General features: G+C 38.9%; 3 protein-coding genes across 7 annotated transcripts in view; 2 read left to right on the forward strand and 1 right to left on the reverse strand.

The window, feature by feature from the left end:
• Nucleotides 1-1,576, forward strand: part of slc15a2 (solute carrier family 15 member 2) — a 28,863-nt gene extending 27,287 nt beyond the window's left edge. For all 3 annotated transcript variants that reach the window (XM_044365059.1, XM_044365058.1, XM_044365060.1), the window contains one exon: nucleotides 121-1,576. In XM_044365059.1, coding sequence (XP_044220994.1) covers nucleotides 121-330 — 210 coding nt within the window. In that variant the 3' untranslated portion in view covers nucleotides 331-1,576. The remainder of the gene's footprint in view (nucleotides 1-120) is intronic.
• hspbap1 (hspb associated protein 1) lies at nucleotides 506-14,949 on the reverse strand. 3 transcript variants are annotated; one of them, XM_044365061.1, is made up of 8 exons: nucleotides 14,854-14,949; nucleotides 13,665-13,863; nucleotides 12,264-12,448; nucleotides 10,306-10,442; nucleotides 7,664-7,835; nucleotides 4,574-4,657; nucleotides 4,019-4,129; nucleotides 506-2,998 (listed from the first exon to the last, which is right to left on the reverse strand). In XM_044365061.1, the coding sequence occupies exons 2-8, from the start codon at nucleotides 13,858-13,860 to the stop codon at nucleotides 2,423-2,425; spliced, it is 1,461 nt and encodes a 486-aa protein (XP_044220996.1). In that variant the 5' UTR covers nucleotides 13,861-13,863; nucleotides 14,854-14,949; the 3' UTR covers nucleotides 506-2,422. The 3 variants fall into 3 exon arrangements, with proteins under 3 accessions (XP_044220996.1, XP_044220998.1, XP_044220999.1); XM_044365063.1 differs by lacking the exon at nucleotides 14,854-14,949 and adding an exon at nucleotides 14,661-14,847; XM_044365064.1 differs by lacking the exon at nucleotides 14,854-14,949 and adding an exon at nucleotides 14,114-14,643.
• A 128-nt stretch (nucleotides 14,950-15,077) lies between these two features.
• The window catches only part of slc49a4 (solute carrier family 49 member 4), a 55,795-nt gene continuing 55,151 nt past the window's right edge, over nucleotides 15,078-15,721 (forward strand). The window contains exon 1 of the mRNA XM_044365065.1: nucleotides 15,078-15,512. Within this exon, the coding sequence (XP_044221000.1) occupies nucleotides 15,218-15,512 (295 nt within the window). The 5' untranslated portion in view covers nucleotides 15,078-15,217. The remainder of the gene's footprint in view (nucleotides 15,513-15,721) is intronic.

The following is a 15,721-nucleotide window of genomic DNA, read 5'->3' on the forward strand; positions in this document are numbered from 1 at the left end:
ACAGCTATAACCTTTCGTCATAACGTGTTACAAGCTTTATTTTCTCAGCAAACCTCAACACTGAATAAAATCCCTCTGTACCCCATAGTCATACACGCTAACCTGTATTTGTTGTCCCAGTGGAAAGAGTTTGCCCTGTTTGCTGTCCTGCTGTTTGGTGTCTGCATCATCTTCGGCATCATGTCTTGTCTCTACACCTACGTTGACCCCGAGCTGCTGGACAAGATTAACCTGGAGGATTTAGGGAAGGAGGAAGATGACGATGACAATATGAAGGAAAAAACTAATGACATGCATTTGAAGAAAACGGGGAAGAGCACCAGATTGTAACTGTGCCACATTACATATGCCATCTTTGATGCTGTAGCTCATTTGATTCTGCTAACAAATGTGAAGTATTGGACGTATTAGACAAGGAGACTTCAGGAGAAGGTACCCTGTATTAATTCAGATTCTTTTTTTCTTTTCATGTTTTGGTTTTGAGGTACATTTTTTTGTGAAAAGGAACCATATCTTGTGGTTTGAAGTTTAGTATTGGTTTGTCATGGCATTAATATCTTTTATGAAACCTTTGTGAACACTCCAGTAGATTCTAAATTTACAACCAGCAAGGTAAGTATTTTCTGAGAGTGAATAGATATGCATGAAGTAGTGAGGCTAAATACTATGTGATTTCTTACACCTTGATCAATAAATGGAGTTCTTACAGATACATATCAATTATTATATGCTCTATATATTTGTTGCATATTAACTCCATCTCAAAATATTTTCTGTGATGCTAAATAATGCACTAACCTATATTGATTTTGACAGAACACTTTGGAGAAAGGGTTCAGTTTACATTGTGTCTATGACAATAATACTAAGGGACCATAGTTACTGGTGGTTTTGTAACAGGCTATTACTAAAAATTCACAGATAACATTACTGCTGCTGTAACTGTTTTCCAAAGCATACCACATTTTTTGATTGTTGTCCTGCCATTAAGGAAGCTGATGTTTAATGCATCAGGATAACCATTTATTTGCCTTTACTTTTTGTAAGTTACCTTATCATGTCTTGGTAGGACAGTTGCAAGCAGGGATTGTTGTGAAAAATGCTTTTTGAGTTGACATCTGAGATATAAGTGCCAGTAACATTTGATTTTCTGAAATCAAAGCTTGTCATTGCAAAATGTGACAGCATACTTGAACACATTACATAAGGAAAACAGTGCCTGCTTGCAGCTGTATTACTGTACAGTACAATGATATGTGTACAACAAGGGATTCTCTATCAAGTAATTTTCAAGTCTCTGCAAGTTAAGCAGCCTGGATGGTGGGAATTAAATAAATCTAAATGGAAAATGGTCAGCAGTATTGTTAAATACTATATATGATATGTAGTTAATGTGCTAAAACATGAAAAACCAGTAAAACTGTATGGTCCTTTAAAGTCATAAAATACTTGTTGGAGACTTTATTCAGGGAAATGTGTAAATTGTGCTGCTCCCTATAAAGTTCTGTAAATACTGTTGTGATGCTGAAACTTGTTTTTGTGTGTTTGAAATTTTTAAAAGAACATTTAAAATGTGCTTTGTTGTCAGTTGTCTAATTCACATAACTAGAACAATTTTGCTCCACAGTATATTATGTTGAAAGTGTAAATATCTATGGTCTGTTCATATCAGTGGAGACCTAGTCAGGACATTAGTAATTAACAAAGACATTGTTAGTGGAAAGATTACATTTATTATTCTTGTACACGAGTGCCCTTCCCTTCTCTCATAGATGTGTTACTTGTGGCAGCAGACTATATTCAAACAGACCCATTTCACTCATCGGTCCTTACACAGCTGTCATCAATCACCAAACCATTACTATCATCCCTCGGTGCCTGTTCAATGACAATTCACATCACTAAATGACAGGGAAACATTATGCTGAAAATAAATGTTCACATCCCAGGAATATCATCTTGAATCATTTGGCGCATTAGCATACAAAATTAATTTAAGCGGTCATTTTTCTTGTTGTGGGAGAACCAAATAGGATTAGTATGTTCAGGATAACAAAATAAGGAAATGTTAGAGCCACTCGATGGCGTCACTCATTGCATTAAGATTGGTTTTGGTTGTGACTTCTCGCATTTGGGGTTAATCTCCGGAAGACCTTGACAGATGAGAGGAGAAAGAAAAGTAGGGTGAAATGCTGCATTAATCTTTATCTTTCCTCTCTCACTTTTTACTGACACCAGAGCATTAGCGGTAGCGAGGAGGATGGTTTTTTTCCACAGCTCTAAATTACAGCGAACTCCAGCGAGACACCCGGAGGAGAGAAGCTAAGACAGGCTTATCCTGACATTTTCAGATTGTGCCATTACTAGTCAATGAGGAGCTTTTTTTGGGGGTTTATTAGATATTGTTTCTAGCCTGCGTATATTAAAGCTGGAGTGATGTGGTGGTCCTGTGACTTCCTCTGTGCCTTTCCAATAAAAGTTCAGTGACACGGGTGATGATATCAGGATGCACCAGGCAGTCAAGCAGGTCATTAGTAGTGATTGTTGTATGTCTTGATTCCCAACAGTCCTCTGATTGTCGGTGCTCTGAGTTCCCATCACCACAGTCACATGGTCTACAATGAGTTAAACCAGGGCTATATTCATGTTCTCCCTGGTGGAGTCTGACAGCAGATGCAGGTTCTGTTCTTGGAGCTGCAGTACAGTCCTCTTGAGTTTGGCCCACACAGTTCCTGAAGGATTTAACCTCCAGATCTTTTGGGGTCACTGCCCTTGTTTCTGGTGAGTCTTCTTGCTGACAGCGCACATATATTAGATGAGAGTCCTTAACAGGGTCGTTGTTGCTCCTGACTTGTCCACTGGAGTCCCGCTTGACTGGACGAGAGTCTTTCGGATGCTGGGTCAGTTTGCTGTGACAGACACTCCTCTGTCTTTGAGCGCAGGCCCTCACTGCCAGGTTCACGTACTGCATGTTCTCATTATGGGATGCTACTCCTTCCTGCAGAAACACAAGAGAGACAAAGGTCAGACAGTTAAAAAGAGTTCAACAAGCAACAGCTACTGGGTAAACAATCAACTACTCACCTCTGTGTGTTGAGTTACTTTTATATCTAAATGTCAATACACTCTGGAGTTAAGAGAGAGGAAGTCTGAAGAGGCTGCTGACTGAATAACATGATGAAGTTAATGTTTACCAGTGCAAAGTCACCAATTCAACATTAGACATAGAAATGTTAATTATAATGTATCTGTGAAAGCAAGACACTTCAAATATTTAACTTTATACTGTGTAAAATGTGAAAATTTATGACTCTAGTAACCCCAAATGGTAATATTAACAAAAACACTATTGTAAATGGGGTGAAAGCAGCAGACTTCACCAATTTTCACTTGGATTGACCAGCTGGCTACTGAATTTTTTGGGGAAACCTCTGCATTTTTAGTCATGTCTGTGTTTACATGCTCACAAGCTGAGATAAAATATACTCAGCTGGCCCTGCAGAACCTCCATTACGGCTCATGTATGCAGTAGCTGTTTTAGAAATGCTACAGTGAAAAGACTGACGTTATCTTCTAAATAATTTATTCTGCCTGATTTAAAGCTGGTCTGTTAGGTTTAGAGTACCAAATTATTATATGTTTTACAAAAAAAGCTTCTAAGACACAGATGTTAGTAAGAAAGTAAAAGGGTTTGAAGTTCAGTCCTTCTCTCCTCTCTTTATAGTTAGTTTCATCTCTCCCTAACACCTGTGTTTCTATACTGCAGCTCATACTGTGACTGCAAGGCAAATGACCTCCAGTAGGTGGGATAAATCTAATATACCTTACATGGGATAATGTTGGGATGATGTTGCTAAGCATCTAATTATGTTTGGATATAAATGCTTTGTGATGCAGCGATGCTGAGGCCAAGAAAAAAAGCCCTAAAGGGACCATAACTATAACTATATCTTATCTTAGATATATTTTACATCAATTATTTGGGAGAGTAATAAAAATCAGAGTATTAATTTGCTACCTCAGTGGGGTTGAGCCATTCGTCGGTGTTGTCATCACTCGGTGTGCTTTTAAGGGCGCAGACAACAGCCTTGGTCACAGCTTCACTAATTCTTGCCACGTCATCCCCTTCCTGCACAGGAACAAAATGCCAAGCAAAATAAGTATGAGTACTGCATATCAAGATGATTACACTGAATGACAAAGACAGTCTGGACATATGCTACAGACACAGTCTGATGTGTCTGTGACCTTGCAGGGGGAAGCTGGATAGGGACCCGCTCTCTAAATAAACATTCATCTGGCAGCACACCACACACACTCATCATAATGACTGGGAATCGTTTACTGCCAGGTCTGTTCATTACTCAAAGCTGAGAGGGGCCTTCATCTGGAAGCAGTAACCATTGTTAGGATCAACCAGAGCGGGTCCTTGTCAGGGCAAAGAGGAGAAGAGCTGACATGCCTACTCTCAAAATGCCAAAATTTGTCTGGCATATATGGATCATGTTTTCATTATGTCAAGTTTTGAGCTGAAGAATTCAGGGTGAAGAGGAGGCATGGCTGGGTTGCTTACCAGCTCAATCCAGGAGTTAACGCTGACGGTGACGGGATCCACCGACTCCACATAGTGCCACCAGTGTCTGGGGACATAAAGCACCTGAGCAGAGAAGATAAAAAGTCTTCAGGAGCTTAAATGGATTAAGAGTTTAGTGATTTTTCCACTCCCTTCTTTTTGTGTCCTTCAACTATTCTGACACTGTATAAATGTGGTAGGGTATATGTAAACATAATGATCATCCACTAGATGGCAGCATACACCTTTTTCCCCACATCATCCATTCCATCCACAAAGGTCTACTTGTAGCTTTAAACTGTACATAAAGAGCAGGACAAAACAAACCACGGCACTGACTGGGAGGGTTCAAGGTGAGACTGGGGGCAGACCTAGATGGATAAAGGAAGCCAATGATGATTGATGCATTGATGCCAATGGCCAGCCTTGGACCAAGACAGGGGTCTGTATGACTAAGGAACCAGGGTCCCATTCTTCATATGTGGATAACTGAGTTATCCAAATTAGAATGTTGATGATTTGATGTGAGTCTGGATTTTTGGTTCTTCTAAACTTGCTTAAAATTCATCAGAAACAAACCCGCAAAAGTGCATCTCATTGACAGTTTGTTAGATCATGACCAAGATGTTTTAAGATGAACCCCATACAAATGGAGATATAATGAAAGAATGTTGATATTATTATGACTGACGTTATGATCTGCTGGTGTAATTATCACAATTTAATTTTTATATTCAAGAGTCATCTTGACTTATACATCACAAACTACACAAACTTAAATAACAACAAACTTAAAGTTAAAAAATAATTAATCCAAATTTAGTTTGAGAGCCAGAGCATATGGCATTAATGAGAACTTGTCATTCGAACACTAAGACTTACTAAATAATGAACCGCAGAACTCTCTTTGATTGAAATTGTTTACGCAATTAAAACTGCTTTTTGAGAGATTTAAGAAAGCATTAATTTTCACATCTGGCTTATTATTATGGAGACACTGTAGAGCACAATGTGGAACAAAATAACAACAGTAACAATGTAGAAACCTAACACACTTATGTCCTTGGATCTATGGCCCCAGTGCACGCTGGGAGGTTCATCTACACACCTATCTCATATAAACGCAATCACATGATCTACACACAGCCAATAATATATTTGAAGAAACAGGCCCAGATTAAGGTCATGTGATAACATCTGAGGCAACTCCATTCACTAAATGAGGACTGTGAGATGTGCTTAAAGCTAAGAAGTGGACATTTCTACTTTGTGTTTAGATTCCTGTCATCATATTGAGTTCCTAAAGGTCAAGGAAGAAAATCCGTGATCCATTTACAATAAATAAGACAAGAAAAATGGTCTGCTATGGTATCAGTGGTGATCCTGACCTGCACATTGCTCTACAACCAGCCTTCAGAGTTACCTAACAGCTGGGTTTGGCGTTGCTGATGGGGGGGGGTATTTAGTACGCTACAGCAGCTCCAGCACATACAGTAAAAAAAGAGACAGATGGCTAATTGCTTTGTCACCATTTTGACTCTTGAAAAACAAAACAATGCAGCTTGAATGTGAAACGAGGCTAAGAAGGACAAATACATCCAGGAAAACGTTTGCAGTGATTCAGAATTGAAAATTACTTAAAAAATGGCAAAGAACTTCCTGAAAATTAGGGCATCTTGGCAGCTAACCTGTGATTGCACAACACCTCAATCATAACTTTACAGCCACCTCATAACTCAAGCAAGCAGATGACAGAAACTTGTCTAATCTGTCAGTTGATCTACTGGCCTGGACTTGACCATGTAACTGTTTCTCCTGGCCAGACACCAAGAGTAATGACGCAGTCGACTTTATTGTTGCTTAACCTTCCACTTCCTCAAGGTTGTTGAAGGTGACACAGTTATACTGAGGCCAGATTTTAATCGGAACCAAGGCCTTGCTTCACACCTTTATGGAGAACACCACAGCAAATAAATCTCTCTGTTCGGTCGATTTCTACATGTTGGGAGCTTAAGGACCAATAATGCTATATTTTATGGTTATTGCTTCTGTGTCACAAGCAGATCATTGCATAAATGTAGAGCTACAGTATTGCATAACATGAAACTTTAGTCAATCAGTCATGATAGTTTTCCAATGTCTGTAAACTAGTGTTTGATGTGTCTTAGTTAAATGTTGGATTTGAAAAATATGTAGCCTTGGGGGTGTAACAATACTGTACAGGCTCACAGGTCAATACAACTAATTTGACTGAAAACAAACCATGACTGTAGAATATTCTAATTTTATTCATTCTTCAGTCAAAATGTGCACGCAGGCTGTTTTCAAGTTTGAACTGTTCTTTGGTTTATAATTGTATTCATATAGATTTTGGTTTAAAAAAAGGGAAATAATAGAATCTCTTCCTTTCACAGGCAGACTCTTATCTACTTACAACTAAATCTAAATTAAAGAACCAAATACTGTCTAGATGAGAATTTCATCTTCATTGTGTAAACAATGTCCTCATTAACACATAGAGCAAGTATCTCAACTCAAATAACATTGTTCTAACACCTCATTTAGTCATGAAATGTAATTTAACACAGAAACAAACAGTCTGGCTGTCTTCACAAGGGGAAAAAACACTCAACTAACGTCTCTGTGACTGTCACATTTACTTTGACCACCTTTAGGATTAGAGCAGCAACGATTAATCGATTAGTTGTCAACTATTAAATTAATCACCAACCATTTTGATGATCAATTAATCGTGTCATTTTTTAAGAAGTAATTGACCAAATTCTCTGATTCCAGCTTCTCAAATGTGAATATTTTCTTTATTCTTTAGTCTTCTATGTAAACTGTAATCTTTGGGTTGTGGACTGTTGGTCAGGACAACACAACATCTGAGGACATCATCTTGAGCTTTAGGAAACAGTGATTGACATGTTTCACAATTTTCTGACATTTTATAGACCAAACAACTAATTGACTAATCGAGAAAAAAAACTGACAGATTAATGGATAATGAAAATGATCGTTAGTTGCAGGCGTATTTAGGATGACATTTTGTCACATTGTATATAATATTGTGTCAAGGGTTCTCACCTGTCCTGGCTGCAGAGTGACCGTGTGGGCTCTGGCTCTCTGAAAAGCAGGGAACCTCCTCAGGTCTGGATGGAGAACGTCCACCTGGCTGAAGACACTGGACTCCTCATAGGGGATCCTGGTAGGGTACAGTTTAGAAGTGTCCTCTGGAGGAAACAGATGCCAGCGCTTCCTGCATACAGGACACATCATAGATTGATATGATTTCAATAAGCCTACTGAGCAAGTCAAACATTACTAAGCGAAGTGATTTCAGTTATCTATGGAGGAAACTGTAAATTCACTGTAGGCCAAGAACACAGCTTTACAAAACTGTAAACTAATTTTTATTGCACTCTGATAGACTATAGTAAATACTACAAGTGATGAAACAGTTTTTTAATATGATGGGTCCAGAATACACTTACATTTGCTCAAAACACAACACAAAATGTGGAAATCATGAGAAGAGGACAGAAGAATTTCTTATTATGGATCATTTTTTTCTTTCCTACACATTGTCATGATATATGATATATAGGAAATGCTAAAAGTCGACAGACCCGAATGCAAATCCTTCAATATGAAACCATCTAGTCTTTTCTGACCTGAAACTCTGAAATCGCAGTATAAAGTATTTTGTGATCTAATCTATGCTGCTACAGCTTTCTATTCATCTGACCCACCACTGTCACAAATGTCACTCTATCAGTCAGCTCTGTTGTATTTTCATGGATCAGCAGTGTCAAAGAACTGCTTGAACTGGATTATATTCCATTCAAGATCAATACTAAATAAAAGAGCCTGAGACCCAATTACAAGAAGTGAGATAAAACAGCTGATCAGAACAGTAGACTGAGATAAGATACAAAAAGACCTTTTCTCTTTTGTTTCTTGACTCACAGCGTCCTCCCTCCCTCCCTCCCTCCCTCTCTTGTGAGCTATGCGACAAATTAACTGTCTTTCAGGGGCTAGACGACAGATCACACTCTGTCAGCAGTTACCGTACCCTGCACCTTTCACATTGCAGAAGACGTAGGTGGCGAACAGACAGAAAACTTATACCACTCGTGTGGTGAAATACAGCTGCTCTTGTATAGAATCTTGAATCTTCCTTCCGCTCAGCTTCAGACTCCTCTGTCTAATTCACAGGCCCATTATCACACGTATGACAGGGCAATGTCACTTTTTATTTTACTTGTTATCTCCATGGGTATCATCCTGTTTATTGTTGCCAAAATTCATCGTTCAATGTACATTTTTAACTTATAATTTTTGATCACACTTCAATTATATTCAGTTATATTGCAAAATCTTAAGCAAAATCTCTTTCCAGAAACACTGCCAGTTGATGTAGATAAAACAAACAATGCAGTCAACAAATTCAACTGCTGCGACAGAAATTAGATCCAATAAAAACTGTACATGGTGTAGTCTGAGGAGAAGTAACGAAAATATGAAAAATAGTACAAAAAAAAAGAAATTTAATTTATGTGAACGATGAATGAAAAAAAAAGGTATTGCGCTGCAGTAGTCTGACTCTAGTTTGCATGCAGAGTCTCCTATGAACTACTTAATCTTGGAGAACGATTGGCCTGAAACCACATGACCATATATCCAACCCATCTTTGTAGATGTCCCATTGGCTGATATGTGTCTATTTGTATATGATTGGTTGTCTTCTATATCTTTTTCCAACTTTTTTTTAACCTTTTTTCATACCCAACTTACTTTATTTAAATGGTGTTCGTAATGTGTTTTATGATGACCCTGATGAAGACCACAAGCCGAAATGCGTCAGTCAACTAATAAAGTTGTTCCTCATACTACAAGTGTTGCGGGAGTTCTCATCTTTCTTTTCTTTTCTCCTATGAATTACCACATTTTTCCTGCAGTTTTTCAGGGTAGGGAACTGTAGTGGAGAGCATGAAAAGTTTTTGTTAGAATTTTACACACACATACGACTGTGAAGGTGTGTGCCCTACTTCTGGCTGTCACCAAAATGTTACAACATTAATTAGTTAAAATTAACCACTGGGCAGAGGTTTAATCAGTTTATACAGAAGGGCTGCCGTAAGTGGAAAGTACAGATAGACTCTCTACTGTAACTACAGGGTTATCAACACAAAAATGTTAAGTAAATGAAAGATATAATAAGGCCTGTAATAGGACAAAGGGGATGTGTAACCTTTGTAATGATAGTCGTCTGGGAGATGAGTACCACATCTTGTTTAAATGTTAATATGTCAGTATAATGAACAGTGGGAAATCCTAATTACCAAAGTGCTATTTAAACCCTCCAACCTGGCTCAAGTTAATTTGTTAATATAATTTAGATAAGATAAAAGTTAATGCAAATTAGGCGCCTTCTTGAAGAATGTTTTACCTTTATTCATAGAATTTATGTTGCTGCTGTGGGCCATAATTTTACCATTATTGTATTGAATTTGAAACTGAATATCTAATTATTTAGTGGTTCCACTTTTCAGTTCATAAGGAAGATCACTAAAGTGTCTCTTGTTTCAGTCAGTATGCATGGTCACACACACCACAGCAGAAATCTACATGTGATAACGGAAACCATGTTTAGTTTTTGGTGCACTTGTAATCTGGTTATTTAGGTGCACGTAAATATAGCAAACATCTACTGGTATCATCCTTACCGTCCTTGCACCTGCAGTACCAGGTTACAGCCGTAGGAGTCCAGGTGGCATGGAGTGTTGGCCCCCATTGTGCCGATCCATAGGGTGCTCTCTCTCCCGTTACGTCCCTCAAAACCAAACTCAGACCACTTTACATCCTACACACACACACACACACACACACACACACACACACACACACACACACACACACACACACACACAGACACACACAGTATGTCAATGTCGTTTATCCACCTAAAATAATGTGAAAAACATAAATAACAATCTGATTTTTAAATTAGAAGTCTCTGTTCTTTTTGCGCGTAATAATAACATGACATGGAGACAAGACTCACATTTTCACAACTGTCTCAACTCAGCTCAGAGATGTTTCCCCGCCTCATCAGCTTCTTTGACAAGGCCTATTATAGGTAACCAATGGACACCTCTGTGTAGAAAACCCAGCTACAGTATTTGTCATCTTTCAAGGCAAACTGGTCTGTCAGTCATGTCCTGTCAGAGCACAAAGGTGTAGCAATCACGCCAGCATCCTGAATAATGAAGTAATTATCATATATGCAGGCAGCTGTAAATGACAGACTGGTCAATCTCGCCTTCAGACATTCTTTTACGCAGCACCGTTTATTCTGTAAAAAGCCCATGTCTGCCTGTCTCAAAGACATGAATGTCAGCAGGTAATAATTGTACGAGGACGCACAATAAAAATTTATCACTGAGATAAAAATGAAATGAATGTTTAGCGATGGCTCTACAAAGGATGGCACTTTTATGTCTTTACCTATCGGAGGACAAGAATAGCAGCTAATATAAAATCATTATGGGCAAAAGCTTGATTTTTAATTGAAAAATAGAAAAAGTAAAAATGAGCATTTTGAAAAATAAAAAAGACCAGAGAGGAATATTTTGGGTCTTTCAATATGTAATTTTTTCATTTAATATTTCATTTGTTGATAAGCTGACAGTCTTGCAACTAGATTAGATGGTAATAGGTAATAATTTTTTAAAAATGAATTTATTATCTTCTTAAAGAAAAGTTGGTTTTTCTAACATTTCTTGACTTTGTTTGCTTAGACTGTTGGTGCTGATGTCATACTTCTGGCTCATGTATAAGTCCAAGTCATACATGATTAATTCCACTGAAGATGATACAGACCCATTGAGGCAGCAGGATGTGAATGCATTGTGTCTACTTTTTAGTACAGAAACAATGAAGATACATACTAACCATACAGTACACGGGCATATTTCTATAAAGAACACACTTATAAAAACATGTTTTTGAATTGAGAGGGGTTTCTCTTTCACTAGTTTAAATATAGCATTATATCTGAACCAGGTCGAACCTGGTCATTCATTTATGCAAAACATGTTCATCGCTTGAAGCTTAATACATAAAACTAGATCTAACAAAGCAAGAAAGAAGACCAAATGTGTGATGGTATGTTTGCTGCACTGCTGGTCTTGTTACATCCGTCAGACAGTCTGACCTCACTGTAGGCAGCTGTTAAATATTACATGATATAAATATGACTTCACTGCTTGAAAAAATTACAACCAGGTTTTGGGTTAAGGGAGAGAATTATTTAACATAAGATACATAAGTATGCAGACAACATTGTTCAAGTACTCGGTCTGATCTGCAGAGTATCTCCAATATTCAAAAACCTCTATGTTGTCATAGCAGCCAGGAACTGCTGTTGATTCTGACAGAATAACGTAAAAACACACTACAATCACTGGTGTGTTATAAAAAAAAGTACTTACCTATAAAAAGTTGCATGCTTTTCAAAAAAATCTTTCTAGTTGCAATGTCACTCAAAAATCTGAGGTGACAATTAACAAACACAAAAAAGCCTGATCTGGATCTGAGCCTGATCACCCTACATGTCTGTTGGACCAAGCATTACAAAACCCACCTACTATCTTAACATGTATGTATGCAGGAGGCTGATTACCTCAAACATGGAGGGCTGATCTTGAAACAGCATGGCGATGTACTTATAGTCAGCATAGGCCCAATACTCTGAGTAGGGATAGTCACAGAAAGGCCCTACATCAGTCCCAGCCTGACCCCGGGTCCAGCTGAGAAACTGAGCCAGCTTGGCTTCCACATAGGAGCACTGGGTTTCAAACAGAGGTGCTATGAGAGCAGGAGAACAAAGCAAGAAAAGGTACAAGAAAGAGAATAATCAGTGGGAAATTGTGATAAAGTTTCAGCAAAACAATTCAGTTGATCTATGCTAAAAAGAAATGCAATTCAGATGCCAGAATCACAGCTCTATGCATCATCACAGAGGCATGCGATTTTGTTTTACTTGCTTTTATGAGAAAAATAAATCACTGTTGTAGTGATTTACTCTTGGTTTTGTTTTAGTAAACAAAGTGTGTCTACGGTTGAGTGATGGCATTTATAATCCATCATGAGCAATGTGCTCCTGTCAGCTGTAGCAGCTGAAAAAGATGATTTAGAAATCTAATTAGCTAGCTTTTATCAGAGGACACGCTCTCTGTTATTCATCACAGAAGGAGTCATTACTGTAGCTGTTAGAGCCACATGGAGGGCAACATACACCAGATGCTCAAAGACAAAAAGCTCCTAATGTTTTTCTTATGTGACATTTATGAAATCAGATCATTAAACAACCTCCAATACTTCATCCGGTTCAGCTAACTACAGTCTAACCTGTAAATCAGCACCTGTCAGAGGATAAACTACACAAGACTGCAGATAATTATTATGTTTTTTTCTGAAAACAGAGAGCTGCTATTGCCCTAGAAGCTTTATGCATGGATATTATAAGATACACAAAAAACAGGAAAAGCTATATATTTAGCCAGGATATATATATCATATGTACATAAATTGGATTTCAGTCACAGCTTTCAGAGGACAGATAAATGAAATGGCGGTCCAAGAGAGAATTTCTCTATGGGATTGTTTCTGGATTCTTATTAAAACTATGTCTGCTTAGATCTCAACCACCATTGTGAATCTCCCTCCGTGTATGTGTTCATTCCCTTTTCATCATTACCTGGGCCTTTCACTGATGGATGTTGCTTTCTCAGAATTTTTATGCAACATGACATATCTTTTGAGTAATGCAAACTAATAAAATATTTTGAGCAAAAAATGATCATATATGTATTACCTACATTGTATATAGCTATTTCTTTACCTTCATCTCAGTACTTTCAAAACAACAGCTTGAGTCTGCTTAGAGTGCTTGGTGCGGAGCCTGAATTAGATCTTTTTGGGTCACGTAAGTCTGTTTTCATTTTGCATGTTCAATCCAGGTGATTTATCACACAGAAATTATTTCAACCCAGATCTGTCGGAATTAATCTTCTGCTCCTACCGTTAGTCTCCTCTTTTCTCCCAAGTCTGAATCGCACAAGTCTGTTACCAAGGCAGCCAGACAGGTGCTCTGCAGTCCAGTGGAGAACAGGCCAGCCACAGGTCATGTTCAAGAAGACTGCTGGCTGCTGCAGATGATGCAGAATCCTCCGAGTCTCTTCTGGACTGAAGGGTTTAGCAGAGGCGGTGGTGGCCATGACCTGTAGTATACACCAGAAACAGCAGTGTTGTTGTGTGCCTCTCTACAGTACAGTACAGTTCCTTCCTCAGGGTTCTGTCATTTACCAACACAGTGTGCACACATATCTAGTGTAAATTACATAAAACAACTTAAAAGACATGGCCACAATTGTGTGTTATCACTCAGGAGCCTGATTTTCAACCATGTTTGTACCTGAGGCATAAACAGTTATCTCATTCTGTCAGGGACAGAATGAGATAACTACCTACCAGGCAGAACGAGCCACGTAAAGCCAGTGTGGGTCAACGGTGGTCAGTTTTTAAAGTTACATTAATCGCAAATTAATAGAACAGAATAGAGGCATAATAAGCCTCTATTCTTCTGTGGAGGCTATTTCCTCCCATTCTTTCACAAGAGATTAGTGAGATCGGCCACTGATATGATGTGTTCCAGTTCATCCTAAAGTCAGGGCTCTGTTCCATTATAATATTTTTAAGTCTCAAATATTATCATTATCGACTTCAAAAAATTCAGTATCAGTCGAGCTCTGATACTGAAGCGTTAACCAAAGTTAACTTTCCTAAAAGCATACTTGTGTTAAAGATTTTCCCGTTTAATAGTTTTTCCCCATTTTACATTGTTGATAGTATTAGTGGTTAGTTGTGGACATTTTCCACCTTCAAACATGAGCCAGTGACGTTATAGAACTTTTGTTTCACTAATTATCCGGATGGCAGAATGGGTGGAGTTGCCTTTACACAATGAAATTCTGCTCAATATCGAAAGCTTGATTTTTTTTAGAACGTCAGCACTCACGATAGTGAAAGTTAGGCGTTGTTGTTTCAGCTAACAATAAGACGACGCTTTTAGCTCGGCTCTGCTTGGGGGAACGTTATCTTCGCTATGGAACAGGCATCTACTCCATGTTAGAGTATCACAACAAAGCGGACGTTAGCTAGGTGAACGTAGCTAGCGGAAAGAAGCGGGGTCCCTGGAGCAGGGGGCTCACCTTGTACAACACGTGCAGTTGAAGTTCGGGCGGAAGTAAACAAACCTCACATGACAGTGTACGGTTTCTATTTACACTTGGACCGCCTCCCTGTGAATCTACTCCATTGCGGCTCTGCGGTGGCAGCCACAACCCCACTGAAACTAATACATCAGCCGAGCCAAAATGGCAGTCCTATGACCACAGTTTCCACATTTCAAACTAGTTCCGTTGGCGCATGCGTAGTAAATTCCAGTGACTGAAACAGGCTATCGGGGTGTTATTGTTTGTGAGCTCGACAGCACCCCAGTGAGAAGCTTATTTCCCGCTGCTGTACACTCATTGAAGGCGGAATTTAAACTGAACGGACACACAAAAAGCTGCTATGGGTGCCGTTTCGAGCACCGAGGCCGAAAGGGAGCCGCTTCTCGTCCCCTCTTACACGGAGGCAAACAGTCAGCCGGTAAACAGCAGAGTGTACGGGAGAAGATGGCTGGTTCTGACACTGTTTTCCCTGCTGGGACTAATGCAAGGGATGGTGTGGAACTTCTGGGGTCCCATCCAGAACTCTGCCGTTCACGCTTACGGCTTCACCAAGTCCGACATCGCAGTCCTGGTTCTGTGGGGTCCAGTGGGGTTTGTCCCCTGGCTGCTGTTTATGTGGTTAATGGATAAAAAAGGTGAGCTGTTCTAATATGGTACACAGTGTCCTCTCTCAACGTGATGATGTTTTGAATCCTCGTTTGACCCATACTCTGTACTTACAGGAATATTACCAACCTTAAAGTCTTAAAATACACATGACATGTTGTTCTTTTTGATGGCCAATCACAAAAAGTTTAGTGCAGTTACTTGACTCAAATCCTACACATGATAGTCTCATATGCAT

Source organism: Thunnus albacares, chromosome 11 (assembly GCF_914725855.1).
Source record: "Thunnus albacares chromosome 11, fThuAlb1.1, whole genome shotgun sequence".
Classification (NCBI taxonomy): domain Eukaryota; kingdom Metazoa; phylum Chordata; class Actinopteri; order Scombriformes; family Scombridae; genus Thunnus; species Thunnus albacares.

What these genes read in the sequence shown, in the direction of transcription:
- hspbap1 (XM_044365061.1), bottom strand. Translation starts at nt 13,860, where the DNA reads ATGGCCACCACCGCCTCTGCTAAACCCTTCAGTCCAGAAGAGACTCGG. An exon ending in GAGAAAAGAGGAGACTAACG is followed by an intron (nt 12,449 to 13,664) that starts GTAGGAGCAGAA and finishes CTGCTCTCATAG; the next exon opens with CACCTCTGTTTGAAACCCAG. An exon ending in TTAACTCCTGGATTGAGCTG is followed by an intron (nt 4,130 to 4,573) that starts GTAAGCAACCCA and finishes GTTCCTGTGCAG; the next exon opens with GAAGGGGATGACGTGGCAAG.